The 18,411-nt window shown below is 41.6% G+C and overlaps 1 protein-coding gene across 1 annotated transcript in view; it reads left to right on the plus strand.

Moving 5' to 3' along the window:
* lmbrd1 (LMBR1 domain containing 1) overlaps positions 1-2,080 on the plus strand; it is a 95,752-nt gene extending 93,672 nt beyond the window's left edge. The window contains exons 15-16 of the mRNA XM_054750143.2: positions 1,004-1,095; positions 1,443-2,080. Of these exons, the coding sequence (XP_054606118.2) occupies positions 1,004-1,095; positions 1,443-1,553 (203 nt within the window). The 3' untranslated portion in view covers positions 1,554-2,080. The remainder of the gene's footprint in view (positions 1-1,003; positions 1,096-1,442) is intronic.
* Positions 2,081-18,411: the final 16,331 nt, after the last annotated feature.

Here is an 18,411-nt window from a genome sequence, read left to right on the forward strand (position 1 = left end):
GCTCCCCCTATAGATCACCTATCCACTTCACAAAACTGTTAATTACAGTACCTGGCCAGTAGAGGGCAGCAGAGTGGTGTCAAATATGAAACTGGTCAAGATTCTAACTCAACAATCACTGAGATCAATGTTAAAGCTCTAGCTTAAAGTTAAAAAAAACTACCTACTACTTACTTTAACACAGATAATACTTTATACTCTCCCGACATACTTTACAACTCCTTAATCCAAACCACGTTGGTATAAAAGACATCACCCCTACTTTTCAAGCTCTTTCTTTATCTCCCGGTCCCACCTTGCAGCAGCAGCCGATGTAGTCGTGCACATTAACCACAACTTGGCGGCGTTCATCAACTTGCGCAATAGCGATAGGCCGGTAGAGTCAAATTCTTAACCGCTGGCTACATTTCTATACTTTTTTCCATATAGCATGTATCTCGCCCATTACTGCAGTAATCTCTCTTCAGAGTTTGTTATTGTTTAAGCCTTTTAAAAATTGTTTTTGGTGCATAAAAATGTGCATGTTTGATGGAAGGCTTTATTATGCTTTACACTGTTTCAGTGTCCTTTTATTGCTTCAGCCATATTTACATAGACGGAGACATGATTTTGCTCTCCTCAGACTACTGCTTGTCTTTTATGGTTAGAATAACAAAATTTCCCGAGGCGCTACTCCATGTAGTAACGGCAGCCTGATTTTTTTTTACACTTAAGTGAGTTCAGACACCTTTATAACACAGATATGTCCATTGTGTTGTATTGGATGTGCCACATTTTATTTAGCTCCTGCTGTTTGGGCTTCATTTATTCATTTATTTCTCTGTAAGACCAAAGAGAAGCTATCTGTGTTAAACTTCGTTTTTTTATTTTAGCTTTTTTTTTTTACCTGAAAAGCATAAAGATGTTGAAATGTTTTGTTTTCGTGTTACTTTGTAGCTTCAAAGCCTTCCGTATAGTTTTAAGGACTAGGAAATGAAATGTTGGTGTTCTCCGTGCATTTCAGATCAGTGCATTGTGACGAGAACATATCTCTTTCTGCACAAGTTCTGGTTCTTCAGCACCATCTACTACTTTGGTAACTGGGTCTTTATTGGGGTAAGTAAAAAAAAATGGTAATAAATGTTTTTAAATGAGCAAGTTTTCGAATTTTCTCTCAACAGAGTTTGTGGGAAAGTTTGTTAAAGTCTTAATATAAAACTTTTATTTCAGAAGTTTTTCAAGGACTCCTTTTTCTGTTATGGGAAGAGTGGCAAAGCAGAAATGCTTGATTTAATTTGTACACTGGTGGAAAATAGTTTTCCCAAGACTCAACTTGCTGCTTATCTTCTCAGGAAGTAATGTTAAATAGCCTCTTTCCTCCGAGGTTTCACCAGAGTTCATTCGTCAAAAGCTCTTTGTGAAATATCTGCTAATGTGTGCTTTACTTATTGTTTCTGCTGCAGACTTTTCTCATTGGTCTGGTGGTGTCGTGCTGCAGAGGGAAGAAGTCTGTGATCGAAGGAGAGGTGGAGGCCGATGACTCAGACTTAAGCGATGATGAATATGTGCACTGAAAAAAAGGAGGGAAAAAACACTCCTGTAGATGTTAAGGTCATAACTTAAAGGGTCTAGAAAGTGCAATTTCTGTAACAGATTAAGTGATTTGTTTTAATTTCATGTATTGGTTTAAAGGAGGTATGCATCCTGATCTCTTGGAGTCCAGCCCTTTTTTGCATCCCTCTGTTTTTGCGACGGCTCGGATCAGTCGTTGTCTTCCTCACTCGATGTTATTCATGACTTGGGGATTCTGGGACTGTCCTTTCAACCCAATTCCATCCTGAGAATTCAAATTTCATCTATCTGACACAAATCAGTTACTTATCAGAGGAAAAACTGCTCTAAAATCTCATCTGAAGTACTTTCTAGACCCCTTTAAATGGTCTTCTGATTAGCTTCAGAATACATTTAATTACAATACACTACATCTGGGATGCTGCTTCTCATAAAGAATACTGATTTCAAATTGTTGGAACACTTTGAAGTATTTCTTTCTAGGCTGCATATAGTTTGAATGGATTAGGTTCACTGTTTTCTTTAAAATCTAGTAATTTGTATTTCCAGCCTATTATTTAAACCCGTTTCACCTGCTTTCTGTGTAAAAGTTAACGGACCAAGTGCGTCTGAAGCCTTTTCAGGGTTTCTACAGTGTTTTTAATTTCCTGACTGCAGCGGTGGGTGGCACTCGCTGTTGCGAGGAAAGACAGAAGCGGAGAAGCAGGAATAATTAAAGATGTGAGTTTTTCTTTTGATTAAAAGAAAAGATACTTCTCACGTTTGCCATGGCTGTAAAGTTGACCAGCTGCATTTCGTTTGACTTAGACCTATTAATGACTTCTTCTTCTGGCTATGAAGACATTTATTTTTCCGCATGTATGTCGAGCAGAAATAAAGTGGTGATTTAATTTGGACACCAGATGTTTGTGCCTCATGAATGTAATTACTATGATGGGCACTTACACCTGTATTTATGCAGAAATCAGCCTAAATCTCATGAGCTTTGCTTTTTCCACTCATTGAAGTGGTTGTGGTTGAGGGAGTTGTGTTCATATTTACTGTATTTAAAGGAATAAAACATTCAGACATATGTATCTGTATTCATTTCTTTCATCCGCGTTTCAGAGCAGAGTTTATTTCTGAGCATCAGGAATCAGGCTTACCCGACACACCTTGCCACCCCGTTTTCCTTCAGAGCTGCCTTTTCATGTCATAGAATCAACAAGGTTTTGTAAACATTTTTCAGAAGTTCTGGTTCATATTGGCAAGACAACATCATCACCATCCATGGTGAGAATCTCCTGTTCTACCACATCCCAAAGGTGCTGGACTGGCTGCCTGTGGATACCGCTGATGTAAAGGTCTGAATTCGATATAACGCCTTCTAGGGCTCTACGACCCGCCAAGAAACTTCACAAAACAAGCAGACACACACATTTACACAATGTGCCCTGGGGCGCACTGACGAAAGCGAGGCCACCGAGCACTAGCACCACGGTCCCTCCAACCACAGCCAACAGACAAGGCGGGAACTGTAGCTGAAAAAGTAGCTTTGTTTCTGGAGCCTGTTATTAAGAGACAACAACGCTATTTTCTGGTGAAAAAGCCTTCCCCAGTTGTCACGACCAGCGCCAAAGTAGCCGTGTGCCGGAGCCACAAGCTCATCGAAGCAGGTTTTCAGTAGTCTGAGGTTGAAGCCAGAAAAGGTGATCATGCTGATTATTTAGGTGAAAAATATTTTGATAAGCTGCATTTTTTAAAAGTTGTTAATATATGTTGTTATTGTTTTAGTTGTAGTGTTTGGTCCAAACAAACAGCTTGGTAATGCCACTTCAGGCTTACGTCATGTTTAAATTAGTCCCGGTAATAACGTTTACTTTGGTAAAATGTGGAGGAAGCTAGATGGTTTTAAAATATAGATACCGCCCAAGGATACTATGTATGTAAATATAAAGTCTGACCACAACCCATGGACCAAGCCAAGCATGGTCGTAGCAGAGAATCTACAATTGTCATTCAAACCGTCTCTATTGGACAACGAACAATAGACAAACTCACTGCAAGGGATGTCATGGGGCAGTCCACCATACACTGCTGAAGCAACAAATACACTTTTGCTCTGCAGGTCGGTTTAGATTTCTAGGTTATGGGTCCCCTAGAGGGCCAACAAACTTTGAAGTTGTGAGACAGTGTTGACACACTCACTGATAGTGCTCTGTCTCCCTTCTGACTAAGCTATAGACCTTAAGTCAACACCCCATCCCCACAGCATTCTTCCTGGTCTGCACCAGACTGCAGATCTCTTTGCTGGAGGCCTCACGGCGACCGTGCAGCACTGCTGGGTGGACAGAGTCGGCAACAATATTCAGGTGTGACAAGAAAATATTTCCCACATCATCACACCACCAGCAGCATTCTGGAGAGATTGGTTATTCAAATGCAGCTGAAACAGACTCGGATCAAGAAACATTTTTTTTCTAAACTTGCATCAATCTGGTGGTCCTTATTTGTAGCCTCAGTTTCCTCTTCCCAGCTGATACGAGACACCCGGTGTGGTCTTCCACTGCTGGAGTCCATCTGCTTCAAGGCTCAACATGCTGTGGTTCAAAGATAATTTCCTGCAGACCTTGGTAAGAACCAGTGGTCATTTGAGCTACTTCCATTTTTGGTTCTTTTTTAAAACACAGAAAAAGTTTCTCTTTACCTTGCTGACAGTTTCATTTGCGGCTGCAAACTTCCTCAGAGCTGACGCTGATGGTGGCGTCACTTCCTACTCTGTTTATCCGCAGGCAGCAGAGGATGTTGTCACCCTCTGCTGCCCACTCTCCCCTCTCCGATGATGCAGTCCCATGTGCGATTCAATGTGTAGACCCCATCGTCTCTGTCCATAGTCCCACATCCACGTCTCCTTATCTCTATAGCTTCCTTTATCCATCTTTTGTATTTCTGTTGTTCGGTGTTTATAATCCTTGTGTTGTACCAGTCCATTACATGGTTTTCTCTTGTGCAGGGATCTGTTACGGCTGACTTCTTTATTGTGCTTTCTGCTTCTTGTTTTGCTGCTCTTGTGTGTCTTCGACTTGTTTCTTTCTCGCACTCCTTTCTATGTTCTGTTGTTTGTGTGTTGAGTTGGTGTCCGGTTTCTCCTATGTATGTTTTATTGCAGAGTTTGCACAGGATTTCGTAAATGACTCCACATTTAAGTCCAGCTGGTATCTTGTATTTTGGGTGTACTAGTCTGTTTCTAACTGTTGTGTATGGTTTTGTTGGTGTGCTTATAATGTGTTTTTTTATTGTTGCTCTTATTTTTTCTGTTATGCCTTTGATGTATGGTAGGGTTATCACTGGTTTTTGCTCTTGTCTTTCAGGGTTTCTGGTTCTTTGCTTTGGTTGTTCTTTCTGTTGTTGTTTGTTGTTTTCCTTTGTTTATTGCCCTTGTCGGGTATCCACAGGTCTTTAAAACGTGTTGTATGTGTTTGTCCTTCATCCTCAGAGCTGACGCTGATTGTGGCGTCACTTCCTACTCCGTTTATCTGCGGGCAGCAGAGGAAATCAGCAAAATCATCAGCCCGTTATTAGGTAACACAGATCAACACTGCAAAAATAGCATAGAACTGGCAAAAGAACTAAAGGAGATTACAATAGAAGACAACGACATACTCATCTCACATGATGTCACATCGCTGTTCACAAAAACACCAACCCAAAAAAGCATAGACATAGTAGTTAACAGAATCAGACAGGGCAAGACTTTACACAAAAGAACAAACCTCACAGCAGACGACATAGCACAACTAATAGGACTAGTAGCTAACTCCACTTACCTCACGTACAATAATACAATATACAAACAGCTGGAGGGCTTCGCCATGGGTAACCCATTATCAGCCACCCTGTGCGAGTTTTTCATGGAAGATCTAGAACAAAATGCCATAGCCACTGTCCCCCCCAAACTGCAAAATAAAATTATGGAAACGCTACGTAGATGACATACTGGAAATCATACCAAAAGGACAAACAGAAACACTAAAACAACACTTGAATAACATTGACGACACAGGCAACATAAAGTTCACTTATGAGTCAGAAACAGAAGGCAGCATAGCATTTATGGACATGAAAATAACCAGGCAGACCGACGGGACCCTAAACATAAACACATACAGGAAACCAACACACCTAGACCAATATTTACTATGGGCATCAGAACACCCTACCATACACAGAATGTCAGTAATCAGAACATTATACTTTTTTTTTCTAAAGTTTATTTTCAATTATTCACAATTAAAAACAAAACAAAAAACAGGTTTGCAAAAACAAAAAATGAAAAAGTAACAGAAAGAAGCAACACTTATGTTATCTGTTCCCAGGCGCGCAGATAGGGTGGGGGACGGGGGGGGGGGGGAATCTGCCCCCCCCCCCAGATTCAGATTGACCCCGATCCGTCCCCCCCCCCCAACTAAGGCCAGAAAGCAAACAAAGTCGGAGGTTAAGCGCTTGAAGCTCTTTTTACCAATAACATTGAATCCAGCATGACGTAAACAGACACCGACTCCAGAGGCGCCAAAGCGGGTGCTGCTAGGATGCAGGATGAAGCGAAAAAGGCAAGCAATTATTACTGCGTATTTTAAAAAGACCAACAGTGTAAGTAGGCGGGACCGATCTGTCTGTTTATGCGTGTTGGTTCAAGTTTCAGTACATTGTTGTCAGTGTTGGGACTTACTCGTTAAAAGTGCCAAAGCCTCATTGCTGACTTTAACAAGTCTCATCTACAAATATGATCCCTCGTGAAGTTAGTACTTTACACCAGAAGATAGTGGAGATGTGGAACCTTCAGGCTGAGCAAAGCTTTGGAGTTTCATAAAAAAAGTAAAATATAAAATTTTAAAAGAGATTTATATATTTATATATAAATTAAAACTTTCAAAATATAATGAAAATGTATAAATAACGTAAAATACGAAGGAACATCTGCTGGTCAGGCTGAAAAGTTTGAGAACCACTGCTCTAAGTGATAAGTGAATTTCGTTTTTGAAATATATTTTATGTGCAGTTTTTTAGTGCTTTTATGTTTTCTGTAAAGATTGGTATGCTGAAAATCATTTAATGTTTTGCATAAAGCATGAGGTTTTGGTTAGTAATTGATTGGGAGAATAAAAAAATGACTGAATTAAATAGTGGGGCGCCTCTGTCAGTGCGCCCCAGGGCAGCTGTGGCTACATCGTAGCTCATCTCCATCAGTGTGTGAATGTGTGTGAATGGATGAATCATACACTGTAGTGTAAAGCGCTTTGGAGTCCTTACTCTGAGAGGTGCTATACAAGTGCAGATCATTTATCATTTATAGTGTTGATCAGGCAGAGCTTTGTTGCCAGCGTTCCACTGCATAACGGCTTCAAACATGGATACACAAGTGTTATTTTTTACGTAAACCATTGGATGAAATTACACAAACCGACTGAGCTCTATGGAGGCGCTTGCAATAGTTTGTGTGTGTGTGTGTGTGTGTGTGTGTGTGTGTGTGTGTGTGTGTGTGTGTGTGTGTGTGTGTGTGTGTGTGTGTTTGGGGGAGGGTACATTGGAACTTTGTCCCCCCCCCCCCAGTTTGAAAATCCTATCTGCCCCCCTGTCTGTTCCCCTTAACCAAAATAATTACAAATGGCAACAAAGTTATTATAGTTTTAAAAAAAACTGTCTGACCTGGTTTATTGATTTAGCTTTGGCAAAAAATGAAGAGAAAACAATTATGTACACATTTTTTTCTTCTTATATTAATGAAAGAAGAAAACAAATAATGCAAAATAAAACACACAAGAAATAATAGCTAAAAGAAACAAAGTAGAACATACAATGTGTGTTTTCCCTTTCATTCTCTCTACTTCATAAATATGTCTATCTCATAGCATCATATAAGCTAAGCATTTCATTTTTAATATGTTTATTAAAGGTATATATTGTTTTGGTATTCTTGATTCCGGTACTTAATTTATTCCACATTTTGACTCCATATATTGATACACAATGTTCCTTTATATTTATCCTATGTTTTGGTACTCTTTCTTTCCATAAATCTTATGACCAAATTTGTTGGAAGGTGCTTTTTTTCGACTTTATACATAAATTTCAAAATAGTATAATCTACCAGGTCATAAAATTTTAATGTTTTTAATTTGATAAATAATTGGCTGGATGGATCTCCATAATTGCTTCTTATTTTAATTCTTATTGCTTTTTTTTGTGGGATAAAAACTGAATGTGTATAGGTTTTATAAGTTATTCCCCAAATTTTAACACAGTAGTTCAAGAATGGTATGATCAATGAATTGTACAATAAATATAGGGATTTGTCATCTAGTGGCCTTTTCACTCAGTGTAGTATTGTGATTGATTTAGCTATTTTAGTGTTGATATTGCTAATATGTCGTTTCCAAGATAAATCCTCATCAATGATGACTCCTAAAAATGTATCTTCCTTTACTCTTTTAATACAGATTTCGTCTAATTTTATTAATGTTCTTATATTCAACTTTCTATTACTGAATATAATAAAATATGTTTTGTCTGTGTTCAATGAAAGCTTTTTTCCGTCAGACCATAATTTGATTTTTTCCAACTCTGTTTGTATCACTTTTATCGTTTGATCAATATTGTCTCCTGAATAATAAAAAGTTGTGTCATCTGCAAATAAGATACACTTTAACGTAGTAGATGTAGAGACAATATCATTTATATAAATAATAAATAGTTTAGGGCCTAGTACCGACCCTTGTAGTACTCCACAAGTAATATTATCCAAATTTGATTTGATGTTGTTTATTTGAACATACTGTTTTCTGTCATGTAAATAACTCATTATCCATTTTAGGGCTGTTCCTGTTATGCCACATTTACTACGTTTTTTTTTTAGAAGAATGTCATGATCTACTGTATCGAATGGTTTTTTTTAGGTCAATGAAGATACTTATCAAATGTATCACCGAGCAAACATGGTAACAGAAGAAAGAGACCGTAAACAAGAGGACAAACACATACAACACGCTTTAAAGACCTGCGGATACCTGACAGTGGCAATAAACAAAGGAAAACAACAAACAACAACAGAAAGAAAAGAACAACCAAAGCAAAGAACCAGAAATCCAGAAAAACAAGAACCAAAAGATAACCCTACCATAGATCAAAGGCATAACAGAAAAAATAAGAGCAACAATGAACAAAACACAACATAAACACACCAACAAAACCATACACAACAGTTACCCCGGGTTTCCACGGGAGCCGTCAGCAGCACGTTATTGCAGCAGCACGTCTTGCTCGCGTAAGCTGCTGCTTGGCCCTTCCCACGAGACGCGAAGCAGCAGGGGAGCAGCTGTCACCGACAGAGCACGAAGTCACACGAGTGACTTCGTCAGTAAACAACAACAAGCAGGAGAAAATTACAACATGGTTTGTGTTTTATGTTCTGTCTGTTTTATAATCGCCAATACGGACCTGAAAAACAAAGGAGACCGCTAGCTAGGTGATAACTTCTCACGGGGACGCACAGTTAGTAACCTTTTTTAAAAGTAAAGCAACCGGAAAGCAGTACGTTCTTTATTCTGAAAATCTCGGGAGCTTCTCTCCATTTCCGCGTCAGATATCCTGTCTTTCCTTCCCCAAAAATGTCGAACTTGACCCGTTTCAGAGGCGTCACGCGTAGAAAATAGAACCGGCGCGTAAAGGCCGCGACATGCTGCTCCTGAGACGCGGCCGACTCGCGCTGCTGACGGCTCTAGTGGAAAAGGTTCTGTTGACCACAGCGGTTCCTATCAGCAGCTATGACGTGCTGCTGCAGTAACGTGCTGCTGACGGCTCCCGTGGAAAGCCGGGGTCAGAAACAGACTAGTACACCCAAACGATAAGATACCAGCCGGACATAAATGTGGAGTCATTTACAAAATCCCATGCAAACTGCAATAAAACATACATAGGAGAAACCGGTCGCCAACTCAACACACAAACAATAGAACATAGAAAGGAGTGTGAGAAAGAAACAAGTCAAAGACACACAAGAGCAGCAAAACACGAAGCAGAAAGCACAATAAAGAAGTCAGCCATAACAGATCACTGCACAAGAGAAAACCATGTAATGGACTGGGACAACACAAGGATTATACAGGTGCTGGCCAGTAAATTAGAATATCATCAAAAGGTTGAAAATATTTCAGTAATTCCATTCAAAACGTGAAACTTGTACATTATATTCATGCAATGCACACAGACCAATGTATTTCCAATGTTCATTACATTTAAATTTGATATTCATAAGTGACAACTAATGAAAACTCCAAATTTGGTATCTCAAAAAATTAGAATATTCTGAAAAGGCTGAATATAGAAGACACCTGCTGCCACTCTAATCAGCTGATTTACTCAAAACACCTGCAAAGGCCTTTAAAAGGTCCCTCAGTCTTGTTTTGAAGGCACCACAATCATGGGGAAGACTTCTGACTTAACAGCTGTCCAAAAGACAATCATTGACACCTTGCACAAGGAGGGCAAGACACAAAAGGTGATTGCTAAAGAAGCTGGCTGTTCGCAGAGCTCTGTGTCCAAGCACATTAACAGACAGGCGAAGGGACGGAAAAAATGTGGTAGAAAAAAGTGTACAAGCTCTAGGGATAACCGCACCCTGCAGAGAATTGTGACGACAAACCCATTCAAAAATGTGGGGGAGATCCACAAAGAGTGGACTGCAGCTGGAGTCAGCGCTTCAAGAACCACCACGAGGAGACTCATGAAAGACATGGGATTCAGGTGTCGCATTCCGTGTGTCAAGCCACTCCTGAACAAGAAACAGCGCAAGAAGCGTCTCGCCTGGGCCAAGGACAAAAAGGACTGGACTGATGCTGAGTGGTCCAAAGTTATGTTTTCTGATGAAAGCAAGTTCTGCATTTCCTTTGGAAATCAAGGACCCAGAGTCTGGAGGAAGAGCGGAGAAGCACAGAATCCACGTTGCATGAGGTCCAGTGTAAAGTTTCCACCGTCAGTGATGGTGTGGGGTGCCATGTCATCTGCCGGTGTTGGCCCACTCTGTTTCCTGAGGTCCAGGGTCAATGCAGCCGTCTACCAGGAAGTTTTAGAGCACTTCATGCTTCCTGCTGCTGACCAACTTTATGGGGATGTAGACTTCACCTTTCAACAGGACTTGGCACCTGCACACAGTGCCAAAACCACCAGCACCTGGTTCAAGGACCATGGTATCCCTGTCCTTGATTGGCCAGCAAACTCGCCTGACCTTAACCCCATAGAAAATCTATGGGGTATTGTGAAGCGGAGGATGCAATACGCTAGACCCAACAATGCAGAGGAGCTGAAGACGACTATCAGAGCAACCTGGGCTCTCATAACACCTGAGCAGTGCCACAGACTGATCGAGTCCATGCCACGCCGCATTACTGCAGTTATTGAGGCAAAAGGAGCCCCGACTAAGTATTGAGTGCTATACATGCGCATTCTTTTCATGTTCATTCTTTTCAGTTGGCCAACATTAGAGAAACAAACATTTTTTCATTGGCCTTTAGAATATTCTAATTTTCTGAGATACCAGATTTGATGTTTTCATTGGTTGTCACCTATAAATATCAAAATTAAACGTAATAAACATCGGAAATACATTGGTCTGTGTGCATTGCATGAATATAATGTACAAGTTTCACGTTTTGAATGGAATTACTGAAATATTTTCAACCTTTTGATGATATTCTAATTTACTGGCCAGCACCTGTAAACACCGAACAACAGAAATACAAAAGATGGATAAAGGAAGCCATAGAGATAAGGATACGTGGTTGTGGGATTATGAACAGAGACGATGGGGTCTACACATTGGATCATGCCATCATCAGAGAGGGGAGAGCGGGCAGCAGAGGGCGGCAACTTCCTCTGCTGCCCGCGGATGAACAGAGTAGGAAGTGACATCAGCGCCAGCTCTGAGGATGTTTGCAGCCGCGAACAAAACTGTCAACAAGGTAAAGAGAAACCTTTTCTGTGTTTTAAAAAAGAACCAAAAATGGAATTTGAGGTACACAGCAAGAACGTACCAAAGATATTTGAGCTACTGTTGTCCTTCTATCGTCTAGAATCAGTCTGACCATTCTTTGACCTCAGTGATGGCACATTCACATCTGGGTTGGGTCTGGTAGCATCGGTCTGGCCGCGCACAGCCAGGTTTTATTCATAGTCTTCTTTGAAATGCAGAAATCTCTGAGCACATGGGCAGGGCAAAAGATGCGTCAAGAAGTCCGTGGTGTCCTACCTAACTAATTTACTGTCATTGACGACAAAAGTCAATTTAATTCAACCGCTCGTTGTCATTGACAACTAAAGTCGTCATTTGCATTCTTTTACTGTATGGGCGTTGGAACAAGCCCCCGCACCGTGTGAACAAACATCCTAGCTCTAAAGCCAATATTCATCTGCGTACGTCACACGTCACGTGATCAGGAAGCAGAAAATCCATGTGTTAAGCTGGGCCGACACTGCGCGACTTTTTCACTCGTAGCACTCAGCTTCAGCTCAAACTGTACGACTTCCTCGCAGGGCAGATCTCACGAGCCATGTGCTCACACTATACGGCCCAGTTCTCGGATGCGACCTGAGTGCTCACACTGTACGTCTGGTAGCAACATGTCGGCCTTAAAAATATGCTAAAAATAGCAGTTTTTACTCAACACGTCAGACTTTTTTGTCTTGTTTTGCCTGTTGTCCTTCGGGAGTGCTGCAGGAGGACACACAGGGATTTATGGGGGTTGGATGAGGAAAACAAAATAAAGAAAGTAAATCTGTGCTTTGTGATCAGTTTAATTTGACATGAACATGACGAACATGCTTTCTTGACCATCCTTGTCATTGTGTGTAAAAGACTTGCAGAAATTAAAACGAACAACGTGTTATTAGGGAAATAGCGGGCGAGCAGTGTTGACGCATGATTACGCATGCGCCATGAGCGGTTCTGGTACTTTTTGGGTTGCAGCCGCTCGCTGCGCTGCTTCAACCCTCACGAGGAACGAGCAAAATATCTAACACTCCAGAAGTCCGTGCGAGCTCACGATTGCTGATCGGTAGCTGGTCACGTGGTGTTAATCGCCTCTCGTAACCCCCTGTACACTACACGACGCTCGGCGCAAAACTCGCCCCGATCTAGTGGATTCTCTCACGAGTGGAAAATCGGCTCAAAAAAGTGAAAAAGTCGCACAGTGTACGCCCAGCTTTAAGAGATTGTTTCGGGCCACTGCTGTAAAAAAAAGTGAGGAGCAAACCGGAAAAGCTTCTGCTGCTCACTATTCGACAACGGATTATGAAAGAATGGATAACGCTCGAAACACGCGAATTATCCTTGATGTAAGAAGTGAGTCTTCTCATTGTTTTGGTAGTTTTAATGTTGACATCATCATAGAGCACAACGTTCTGTGACTCTTCAAAAAACTGTAGAAATGGAAGGCAGTTAATTAGTAAACACAAGCGGCCGTGAGCAGTGTTGCTTTTGGAAACCGACTCTGATCTTGCTTCCTGCTCGTTATCTCCCTGAGATTGCTGTGTGTGCTCTTCACAGAGGTTTGTCCTCGCACCAGAGCGGAAGTTCCCAGCTGCAGTCAAAGGAGATGTTTACTCGTCAGCATCCAGAGTGATAGTGAAAGGCGAATGCTGATTCTGCCCGCCAATCGGAGGCTGCCCATAAAGGTAGGCCTGAATTTTAGCTGGCCAGTCAGTCAGCAGTGGGCGTGTTGGGTCTATTCAGCCTGAAGCAGACCGCCGGGAGCGGAGGTCTGAAAAAGTGGTCGGTTGAGCACAGAAAACACACAGGCCACCCAGGGTCGTGCTGTGCCAGTCCAGATGTGAAAGCGCTGTAAGGCATCTTTGAGATGGTTGGGGTTAAAATACCAGTAGATACGCGGCTTCTGAAATACGTATGCCATTCCTTCTCCACTCTGATGCTCATTTTGAACATCAGCAGGTCGTCTTCACATCTAGATGCATGAATGCATTCCATTGCTGTCATGGCTGATTAGATAATTATGCTAATAAGCAACAGATGAGTGTAAGTAGATTAGCGCCCATATAAAAGTAAATGTTGGAACCTTTTTCAGAAAAAAGTGCAAACGATGAGCATTTGAGTGGATTTAAACTATATCTTCATCCAATGAGTGCTATGACTTCCATATGAACATTTTTAGATTTATTCTTTAATCCTATTAAAATCCAGATTCATCTGTGTTTAATCTTCAGCATTTATCTTCTCTAGTAGAAAAAAAGAGCTGAGAGTGTCGTGATACTTTCCTTAATATTCTCTTGAACAGTTAGCATTATTTAGATGCTTCACTGTCGTAAAAAGAGAGAAATCTCTGAATGTTGTTGCAGATGGTGGGAGAAGAGAAAAGGAAAGGAAAGGAGAGAAACACCATGGCTGATGCCTGAATAAACATCAGGGTGACTTGGTGCAATCAGCAGCTGTCTGTATAATAAATGAAAGCAAATGAGACTCAACTTTTGGGGAGAAAAGCAACAGTCATGAGTAATGTTTGTGAAAACGTTAGATAAGCCAATTGGACGTTTTCCTGATAAAGATTAAATGACAAAGAAAACAAAAGGAGAGTATTTTTTGTGAGTGTAGCCTAGCAGTTTGTTTATGAACAACAAAATAATGACCACAAATGGAAATGTTGCAGGTATACCTTGATCAATTAAGTACTGGAGGCACTAAAAACACTAAAGAAATCAGCTCCTCTAAATCTGAGACCATGGTCGTGATTTGGAAAAGGGTAGAATGCCTTCTCTGGGTCAGGGATGAGGTCCTGCCCCAAGTGGAGGAGTTTAAGTATCTCAGGGTCTTGTTCACGAGTGAGGGAAAACTGGAGCGTGAGATCGATAGGCGGATTGGTGTTGCATCTGCAGTGATGCGGGCATTGTACTGGTCTGTCGTGATGAATAAAGAGCTGAGTCAGAATGCAAAGCTCTCGATTTACAGGTCGATCTACGTTCCTACCCTCACCTATGGTCATGAGCTTTGGGTAGTGACCGAAAGAACGAGATTGCGGATACAAGCGACCGAAATGAGTTTTCTCTGCTGAGTGGCTGGGCTCTCCCTTAGAGATAGGGTGAGAAGCTCGGTCATCCTGGAGGGGCTCGGAGTAGAGCCGCTGCTCCCCCACATCAAGAGGAGCCAGTTGAGGTGGCTCGGGCATCTGGTCAAGATGCTTCCTGGACTCCTCCCTGGTGAGGTTTTCCGGGCATGTCCAACCGGAAGGAGGCCTAAAGATAGACCCAGGACACGGTGGAGGGACTATGTCTCTCATCTGGCCAGAGATCGCCTTGGGGTTCCCCCGGAGGAGCTGGCCCAAGTGGCTGCGGAGAGGGAAGTCTGGGCTTCTCAACTTAGGCTACTGCCCGCGCGATCCGACTCCGGATAAGCGGATGAAAATGGATGGATGGCATAGGTTTTATATAGCGCTTTTAACCACTACTCAAAGACGTTTTACAGAGAGATAAATCCGAATCATAACTGCTTATTAGTAATCACAACTTTAGAAGAAAAACGTCTTTAATATTTTTAACATGTAAGAGATAGAGGTGGGAATTGATAAGTTTTCATCAATATCATTGGCATTGTTGATTCTGTCTATTTATCCAATTCTTCATCAATTCTAGAGTAGTTAAAACAGGTGGCAAAAAAAGAATAACAGTGCAATATAACTGTCAGTTTCTTTATGATAAATTATCAGTTGAACCTGTATCAGTTGGAAATGTCTTTCCAAATGTTCTCTTTTATTCTCCCTGTGAAGGCAGAGTCCTCTTGTTTGGTGCAGTGTTGCTGTAGCTTCTGCAGAGTGGGAGAAACCTGGCGGCACCAACTACTGGTAGAGGGAGTATTTGTGAGGTACATGGTGGTCGATAAAACTGCATGGGGCTCTACTGGACAGAAATCACAGTGCATGGTCAGACTCACTTTTGCAGATTTCTAAAAAAAAATCGTACTTAATTCCTGAAAAGGGACAAAAAAAAACCATAGATTTCTGATCTGTGCTGCTCCACCCTTATTAGGGTTTCAGGGAAGTGGAGCTCCAGTGGTCAATGGGCAAAGGTTGGGTTCACCTTGAACAGGTTTGGGTTCACGAGGCCAGGGCCAGGACACTCTTTTGTCTCGTTCTGTTGTAAAACTTTCAAGATAATTTATTGTCATTGCACAGGCGTTCAACAAAATTGACGTTGTGCTCACCAAAGACAGCTCACGTAAGGAGGAAGTAAAATATGAATAAAATAAAATAACAAGGCTACAACAGAAGTCCCACACACGCTGTCTCTGTCTCTTGCACACACACACACACACACACACACACACACACACACACACACACACACACACACACACACACACACACATATGATCACACCTCGATTTTTTGCAATGAATTAACCAGCATTCACTAGAAAGCAGGAGTTTTGAGTGTACAGTGTGGGTAAAATGCATCCATCCTTGGATTATCTCAAGCAGTCGAGTGCTTGCAGTCTGCTTTGGATGGATTTGCATGAAATATTGTGTCCAATTATACTCAGAAGTGTGTGCCTACCTTATAATTTGAGTTAATCCATGATGTGAAATTCCACCCCTGCATTTACCAATGAACCTAATGAGCTTTGAGCCCCAAAACATAGAGTTCTGGGAGCCCAAGTGAGAGGATTGTGTGATCAATGAGACAGATCAGAGGATTTTTGCTGTTCTGAGAGCTACTTTGCTTGTTATCTCTCATATTTAAAAGCCAGTCCAGTCTCATCTTTTATTTCCCTCCTGCACTGAGTGTGCCGCTGCCCTTTCAGGGAGAATGTGGGTCAAGTTAGCCGAGGAGTGTTAAAGTATAACTGTGATGCAATCTTGGATCGGCTCGTTAGCCTTGGAAAACGAGAATTTTATTCAGCTATTGTCTGTTTTGTAACTTTTTCATGCACGTGCACACCTTAGAAAGTTTTATCCTGATTCGGTTTGCCAAGTTTTTTTTTTTTTTGCACATTTCTGCTGCCGGCATTTAAAAACTTAATGCAGTTCATTTGCAGACATCCTTTTTATCAGAGTAGATCAAACGTGTTTTTACTCAAAGCCTCAGCAATCATGTTCAATCTAGTTTCTACCTTTTATTTATTCCATCTGTGTCGTTTTCTGACAGAAACGAAACCACAAATTCAGCGTTGTGTTTTCTTCAACCTGCAGTGAAACAAAACAAAAACAAAACTGTTGCATCAGCAAAGATTTATATCAAATCCAAAGCAGTCCCTTCTCTACAGTCTTCTTCCGGCTCTTGGAGAGTTCAGACGTTTTTTTTCCTCCTCTCCTCCCTATCTTATCCCAAGGCTCTTAGTCTTTGGGTGTATGGCGCTTCTGCATTTTTTTCTGGAAACTGGACATTATTAAAATGGACCTGGTCAGCTGGTCTCTCAACACGATTGACAACATTTTTTCAACAATGAGAACGGGAGAAGGGGCTCCCGGTTGCCCCTCTGGGACAGAGCCAGCTGGGCATATCATGGACTCCTGGAAACAGTGGAACCTGATTTGCCTCTCTAAACTGTCTGTAGGGGATTCTGAAGACGTCTGGATATTCGTTGTGTTGGTGTTTACTGCTTTATGGCCTGGGTGGTTATCTGGCTTACCGTAAAATTAATGAGCTGTCGAGGAATATTGGCTCAATCCCGGAGCTCAGGGATGGATTACACAGCGCTGTAAATGCACAAACTCATATAATTGTTGAGATGAGTCGTGAGCTTGGAACTTTGGCTGAGATTCACACAGAAGGTGGATTCGATCAAGGATAGAGTTGACGAATCAGCACGGATTGGGATAGATTGATCTACACCATTATTGGATTCAGAGGGGTTGGAGATCAACAGAACTTTAAGACACAGAGGAAATTATCTCTGTCTGGCCCCAAAACAAGTTCTTATCTGAATCTGGTGCCCTTGAGCCTGTGAGGCTGAAACAAATACTACCCCTCAGAAGAAATGTGGAATGCTGCTGTCGCCATGGCAACTCTGTCTCCCTATCCCAGCCTGAGCGGGACTGCGACCAGTGAAGGTCGTTGAATCGTTTCCAGGAGTCACTGTGCTTTCTAAACCCAAATACCTCCCTATGCATGCGGCTGCATGAACTGATGTGTGGAGAGTCCCAAACCCACCTCCCCACCTAGTGGACACTTATGTTGTGTAATGTCTGAAGTCTGTTGCATTTCTGTCTGAGGTGTTTTTTGCATAGCAAAGCAGCCCTCCCTGTGGAGGGTAACTCTGAAGTGCCTTTTTTTCCTCCACCTGAACCAATCCTCATGTAAACCCTCTGATCTTTATTAAGGTAGCGCGACTCAGGTTGCGAATGACCACAGTCACCAATTCTTGTCATGTGTCTATGTGTATGGATGTCTGATCTCAGAATTGTGTGTACCGAAACTCTAATTTCCCTCTGGGATTAATAAAGTATCTTTGAATGTGAACTGAATTGAATTTATAATTTGCAGGGTTTTGACAACAAAATGAACACTGTCTCAGTCCCTGCTGGGTACAAATGAAGAGCACTTTGCAGTTGTTTTTGCACGACACCGTCTGCACTTGAGCTGTCCATCTGTGCTGTGCCCACTGATGTGAACAAGCTGGTGATGGATCCAGCTGAGTGTGACAGTTACACACACGCCAACTCCTCAGTTAGGGTCTCACTGAATCATGCAGATGTCCTTTACCTTTAGTAAAGTTTTCCAGCACTGGTTTGCTTCAATTACTAAAAGGAATTTGGAAAAATGTAGAGTAATACAAACAAATAAAACAGAGTTTGATTCACAGCTGAATCCACAAAATGTTGATTTG

This window comes from Nothobranchius furzeri, chromosome 12 (genome assembly GCF_043380555.1).
Source record: "Nothobranchius furzeri strain GRZ-AD chromosome 12, NfurGRZ-RIMD1, whole genome shotgun sequence".
Taxonomy (NCBI): Eukaryota; Metazoa; Chordata; class Actinopteri; order Cyprinodontiformes; family Nothobranchiidae; genus Nothobranchius; species Nothobranchius furzeri.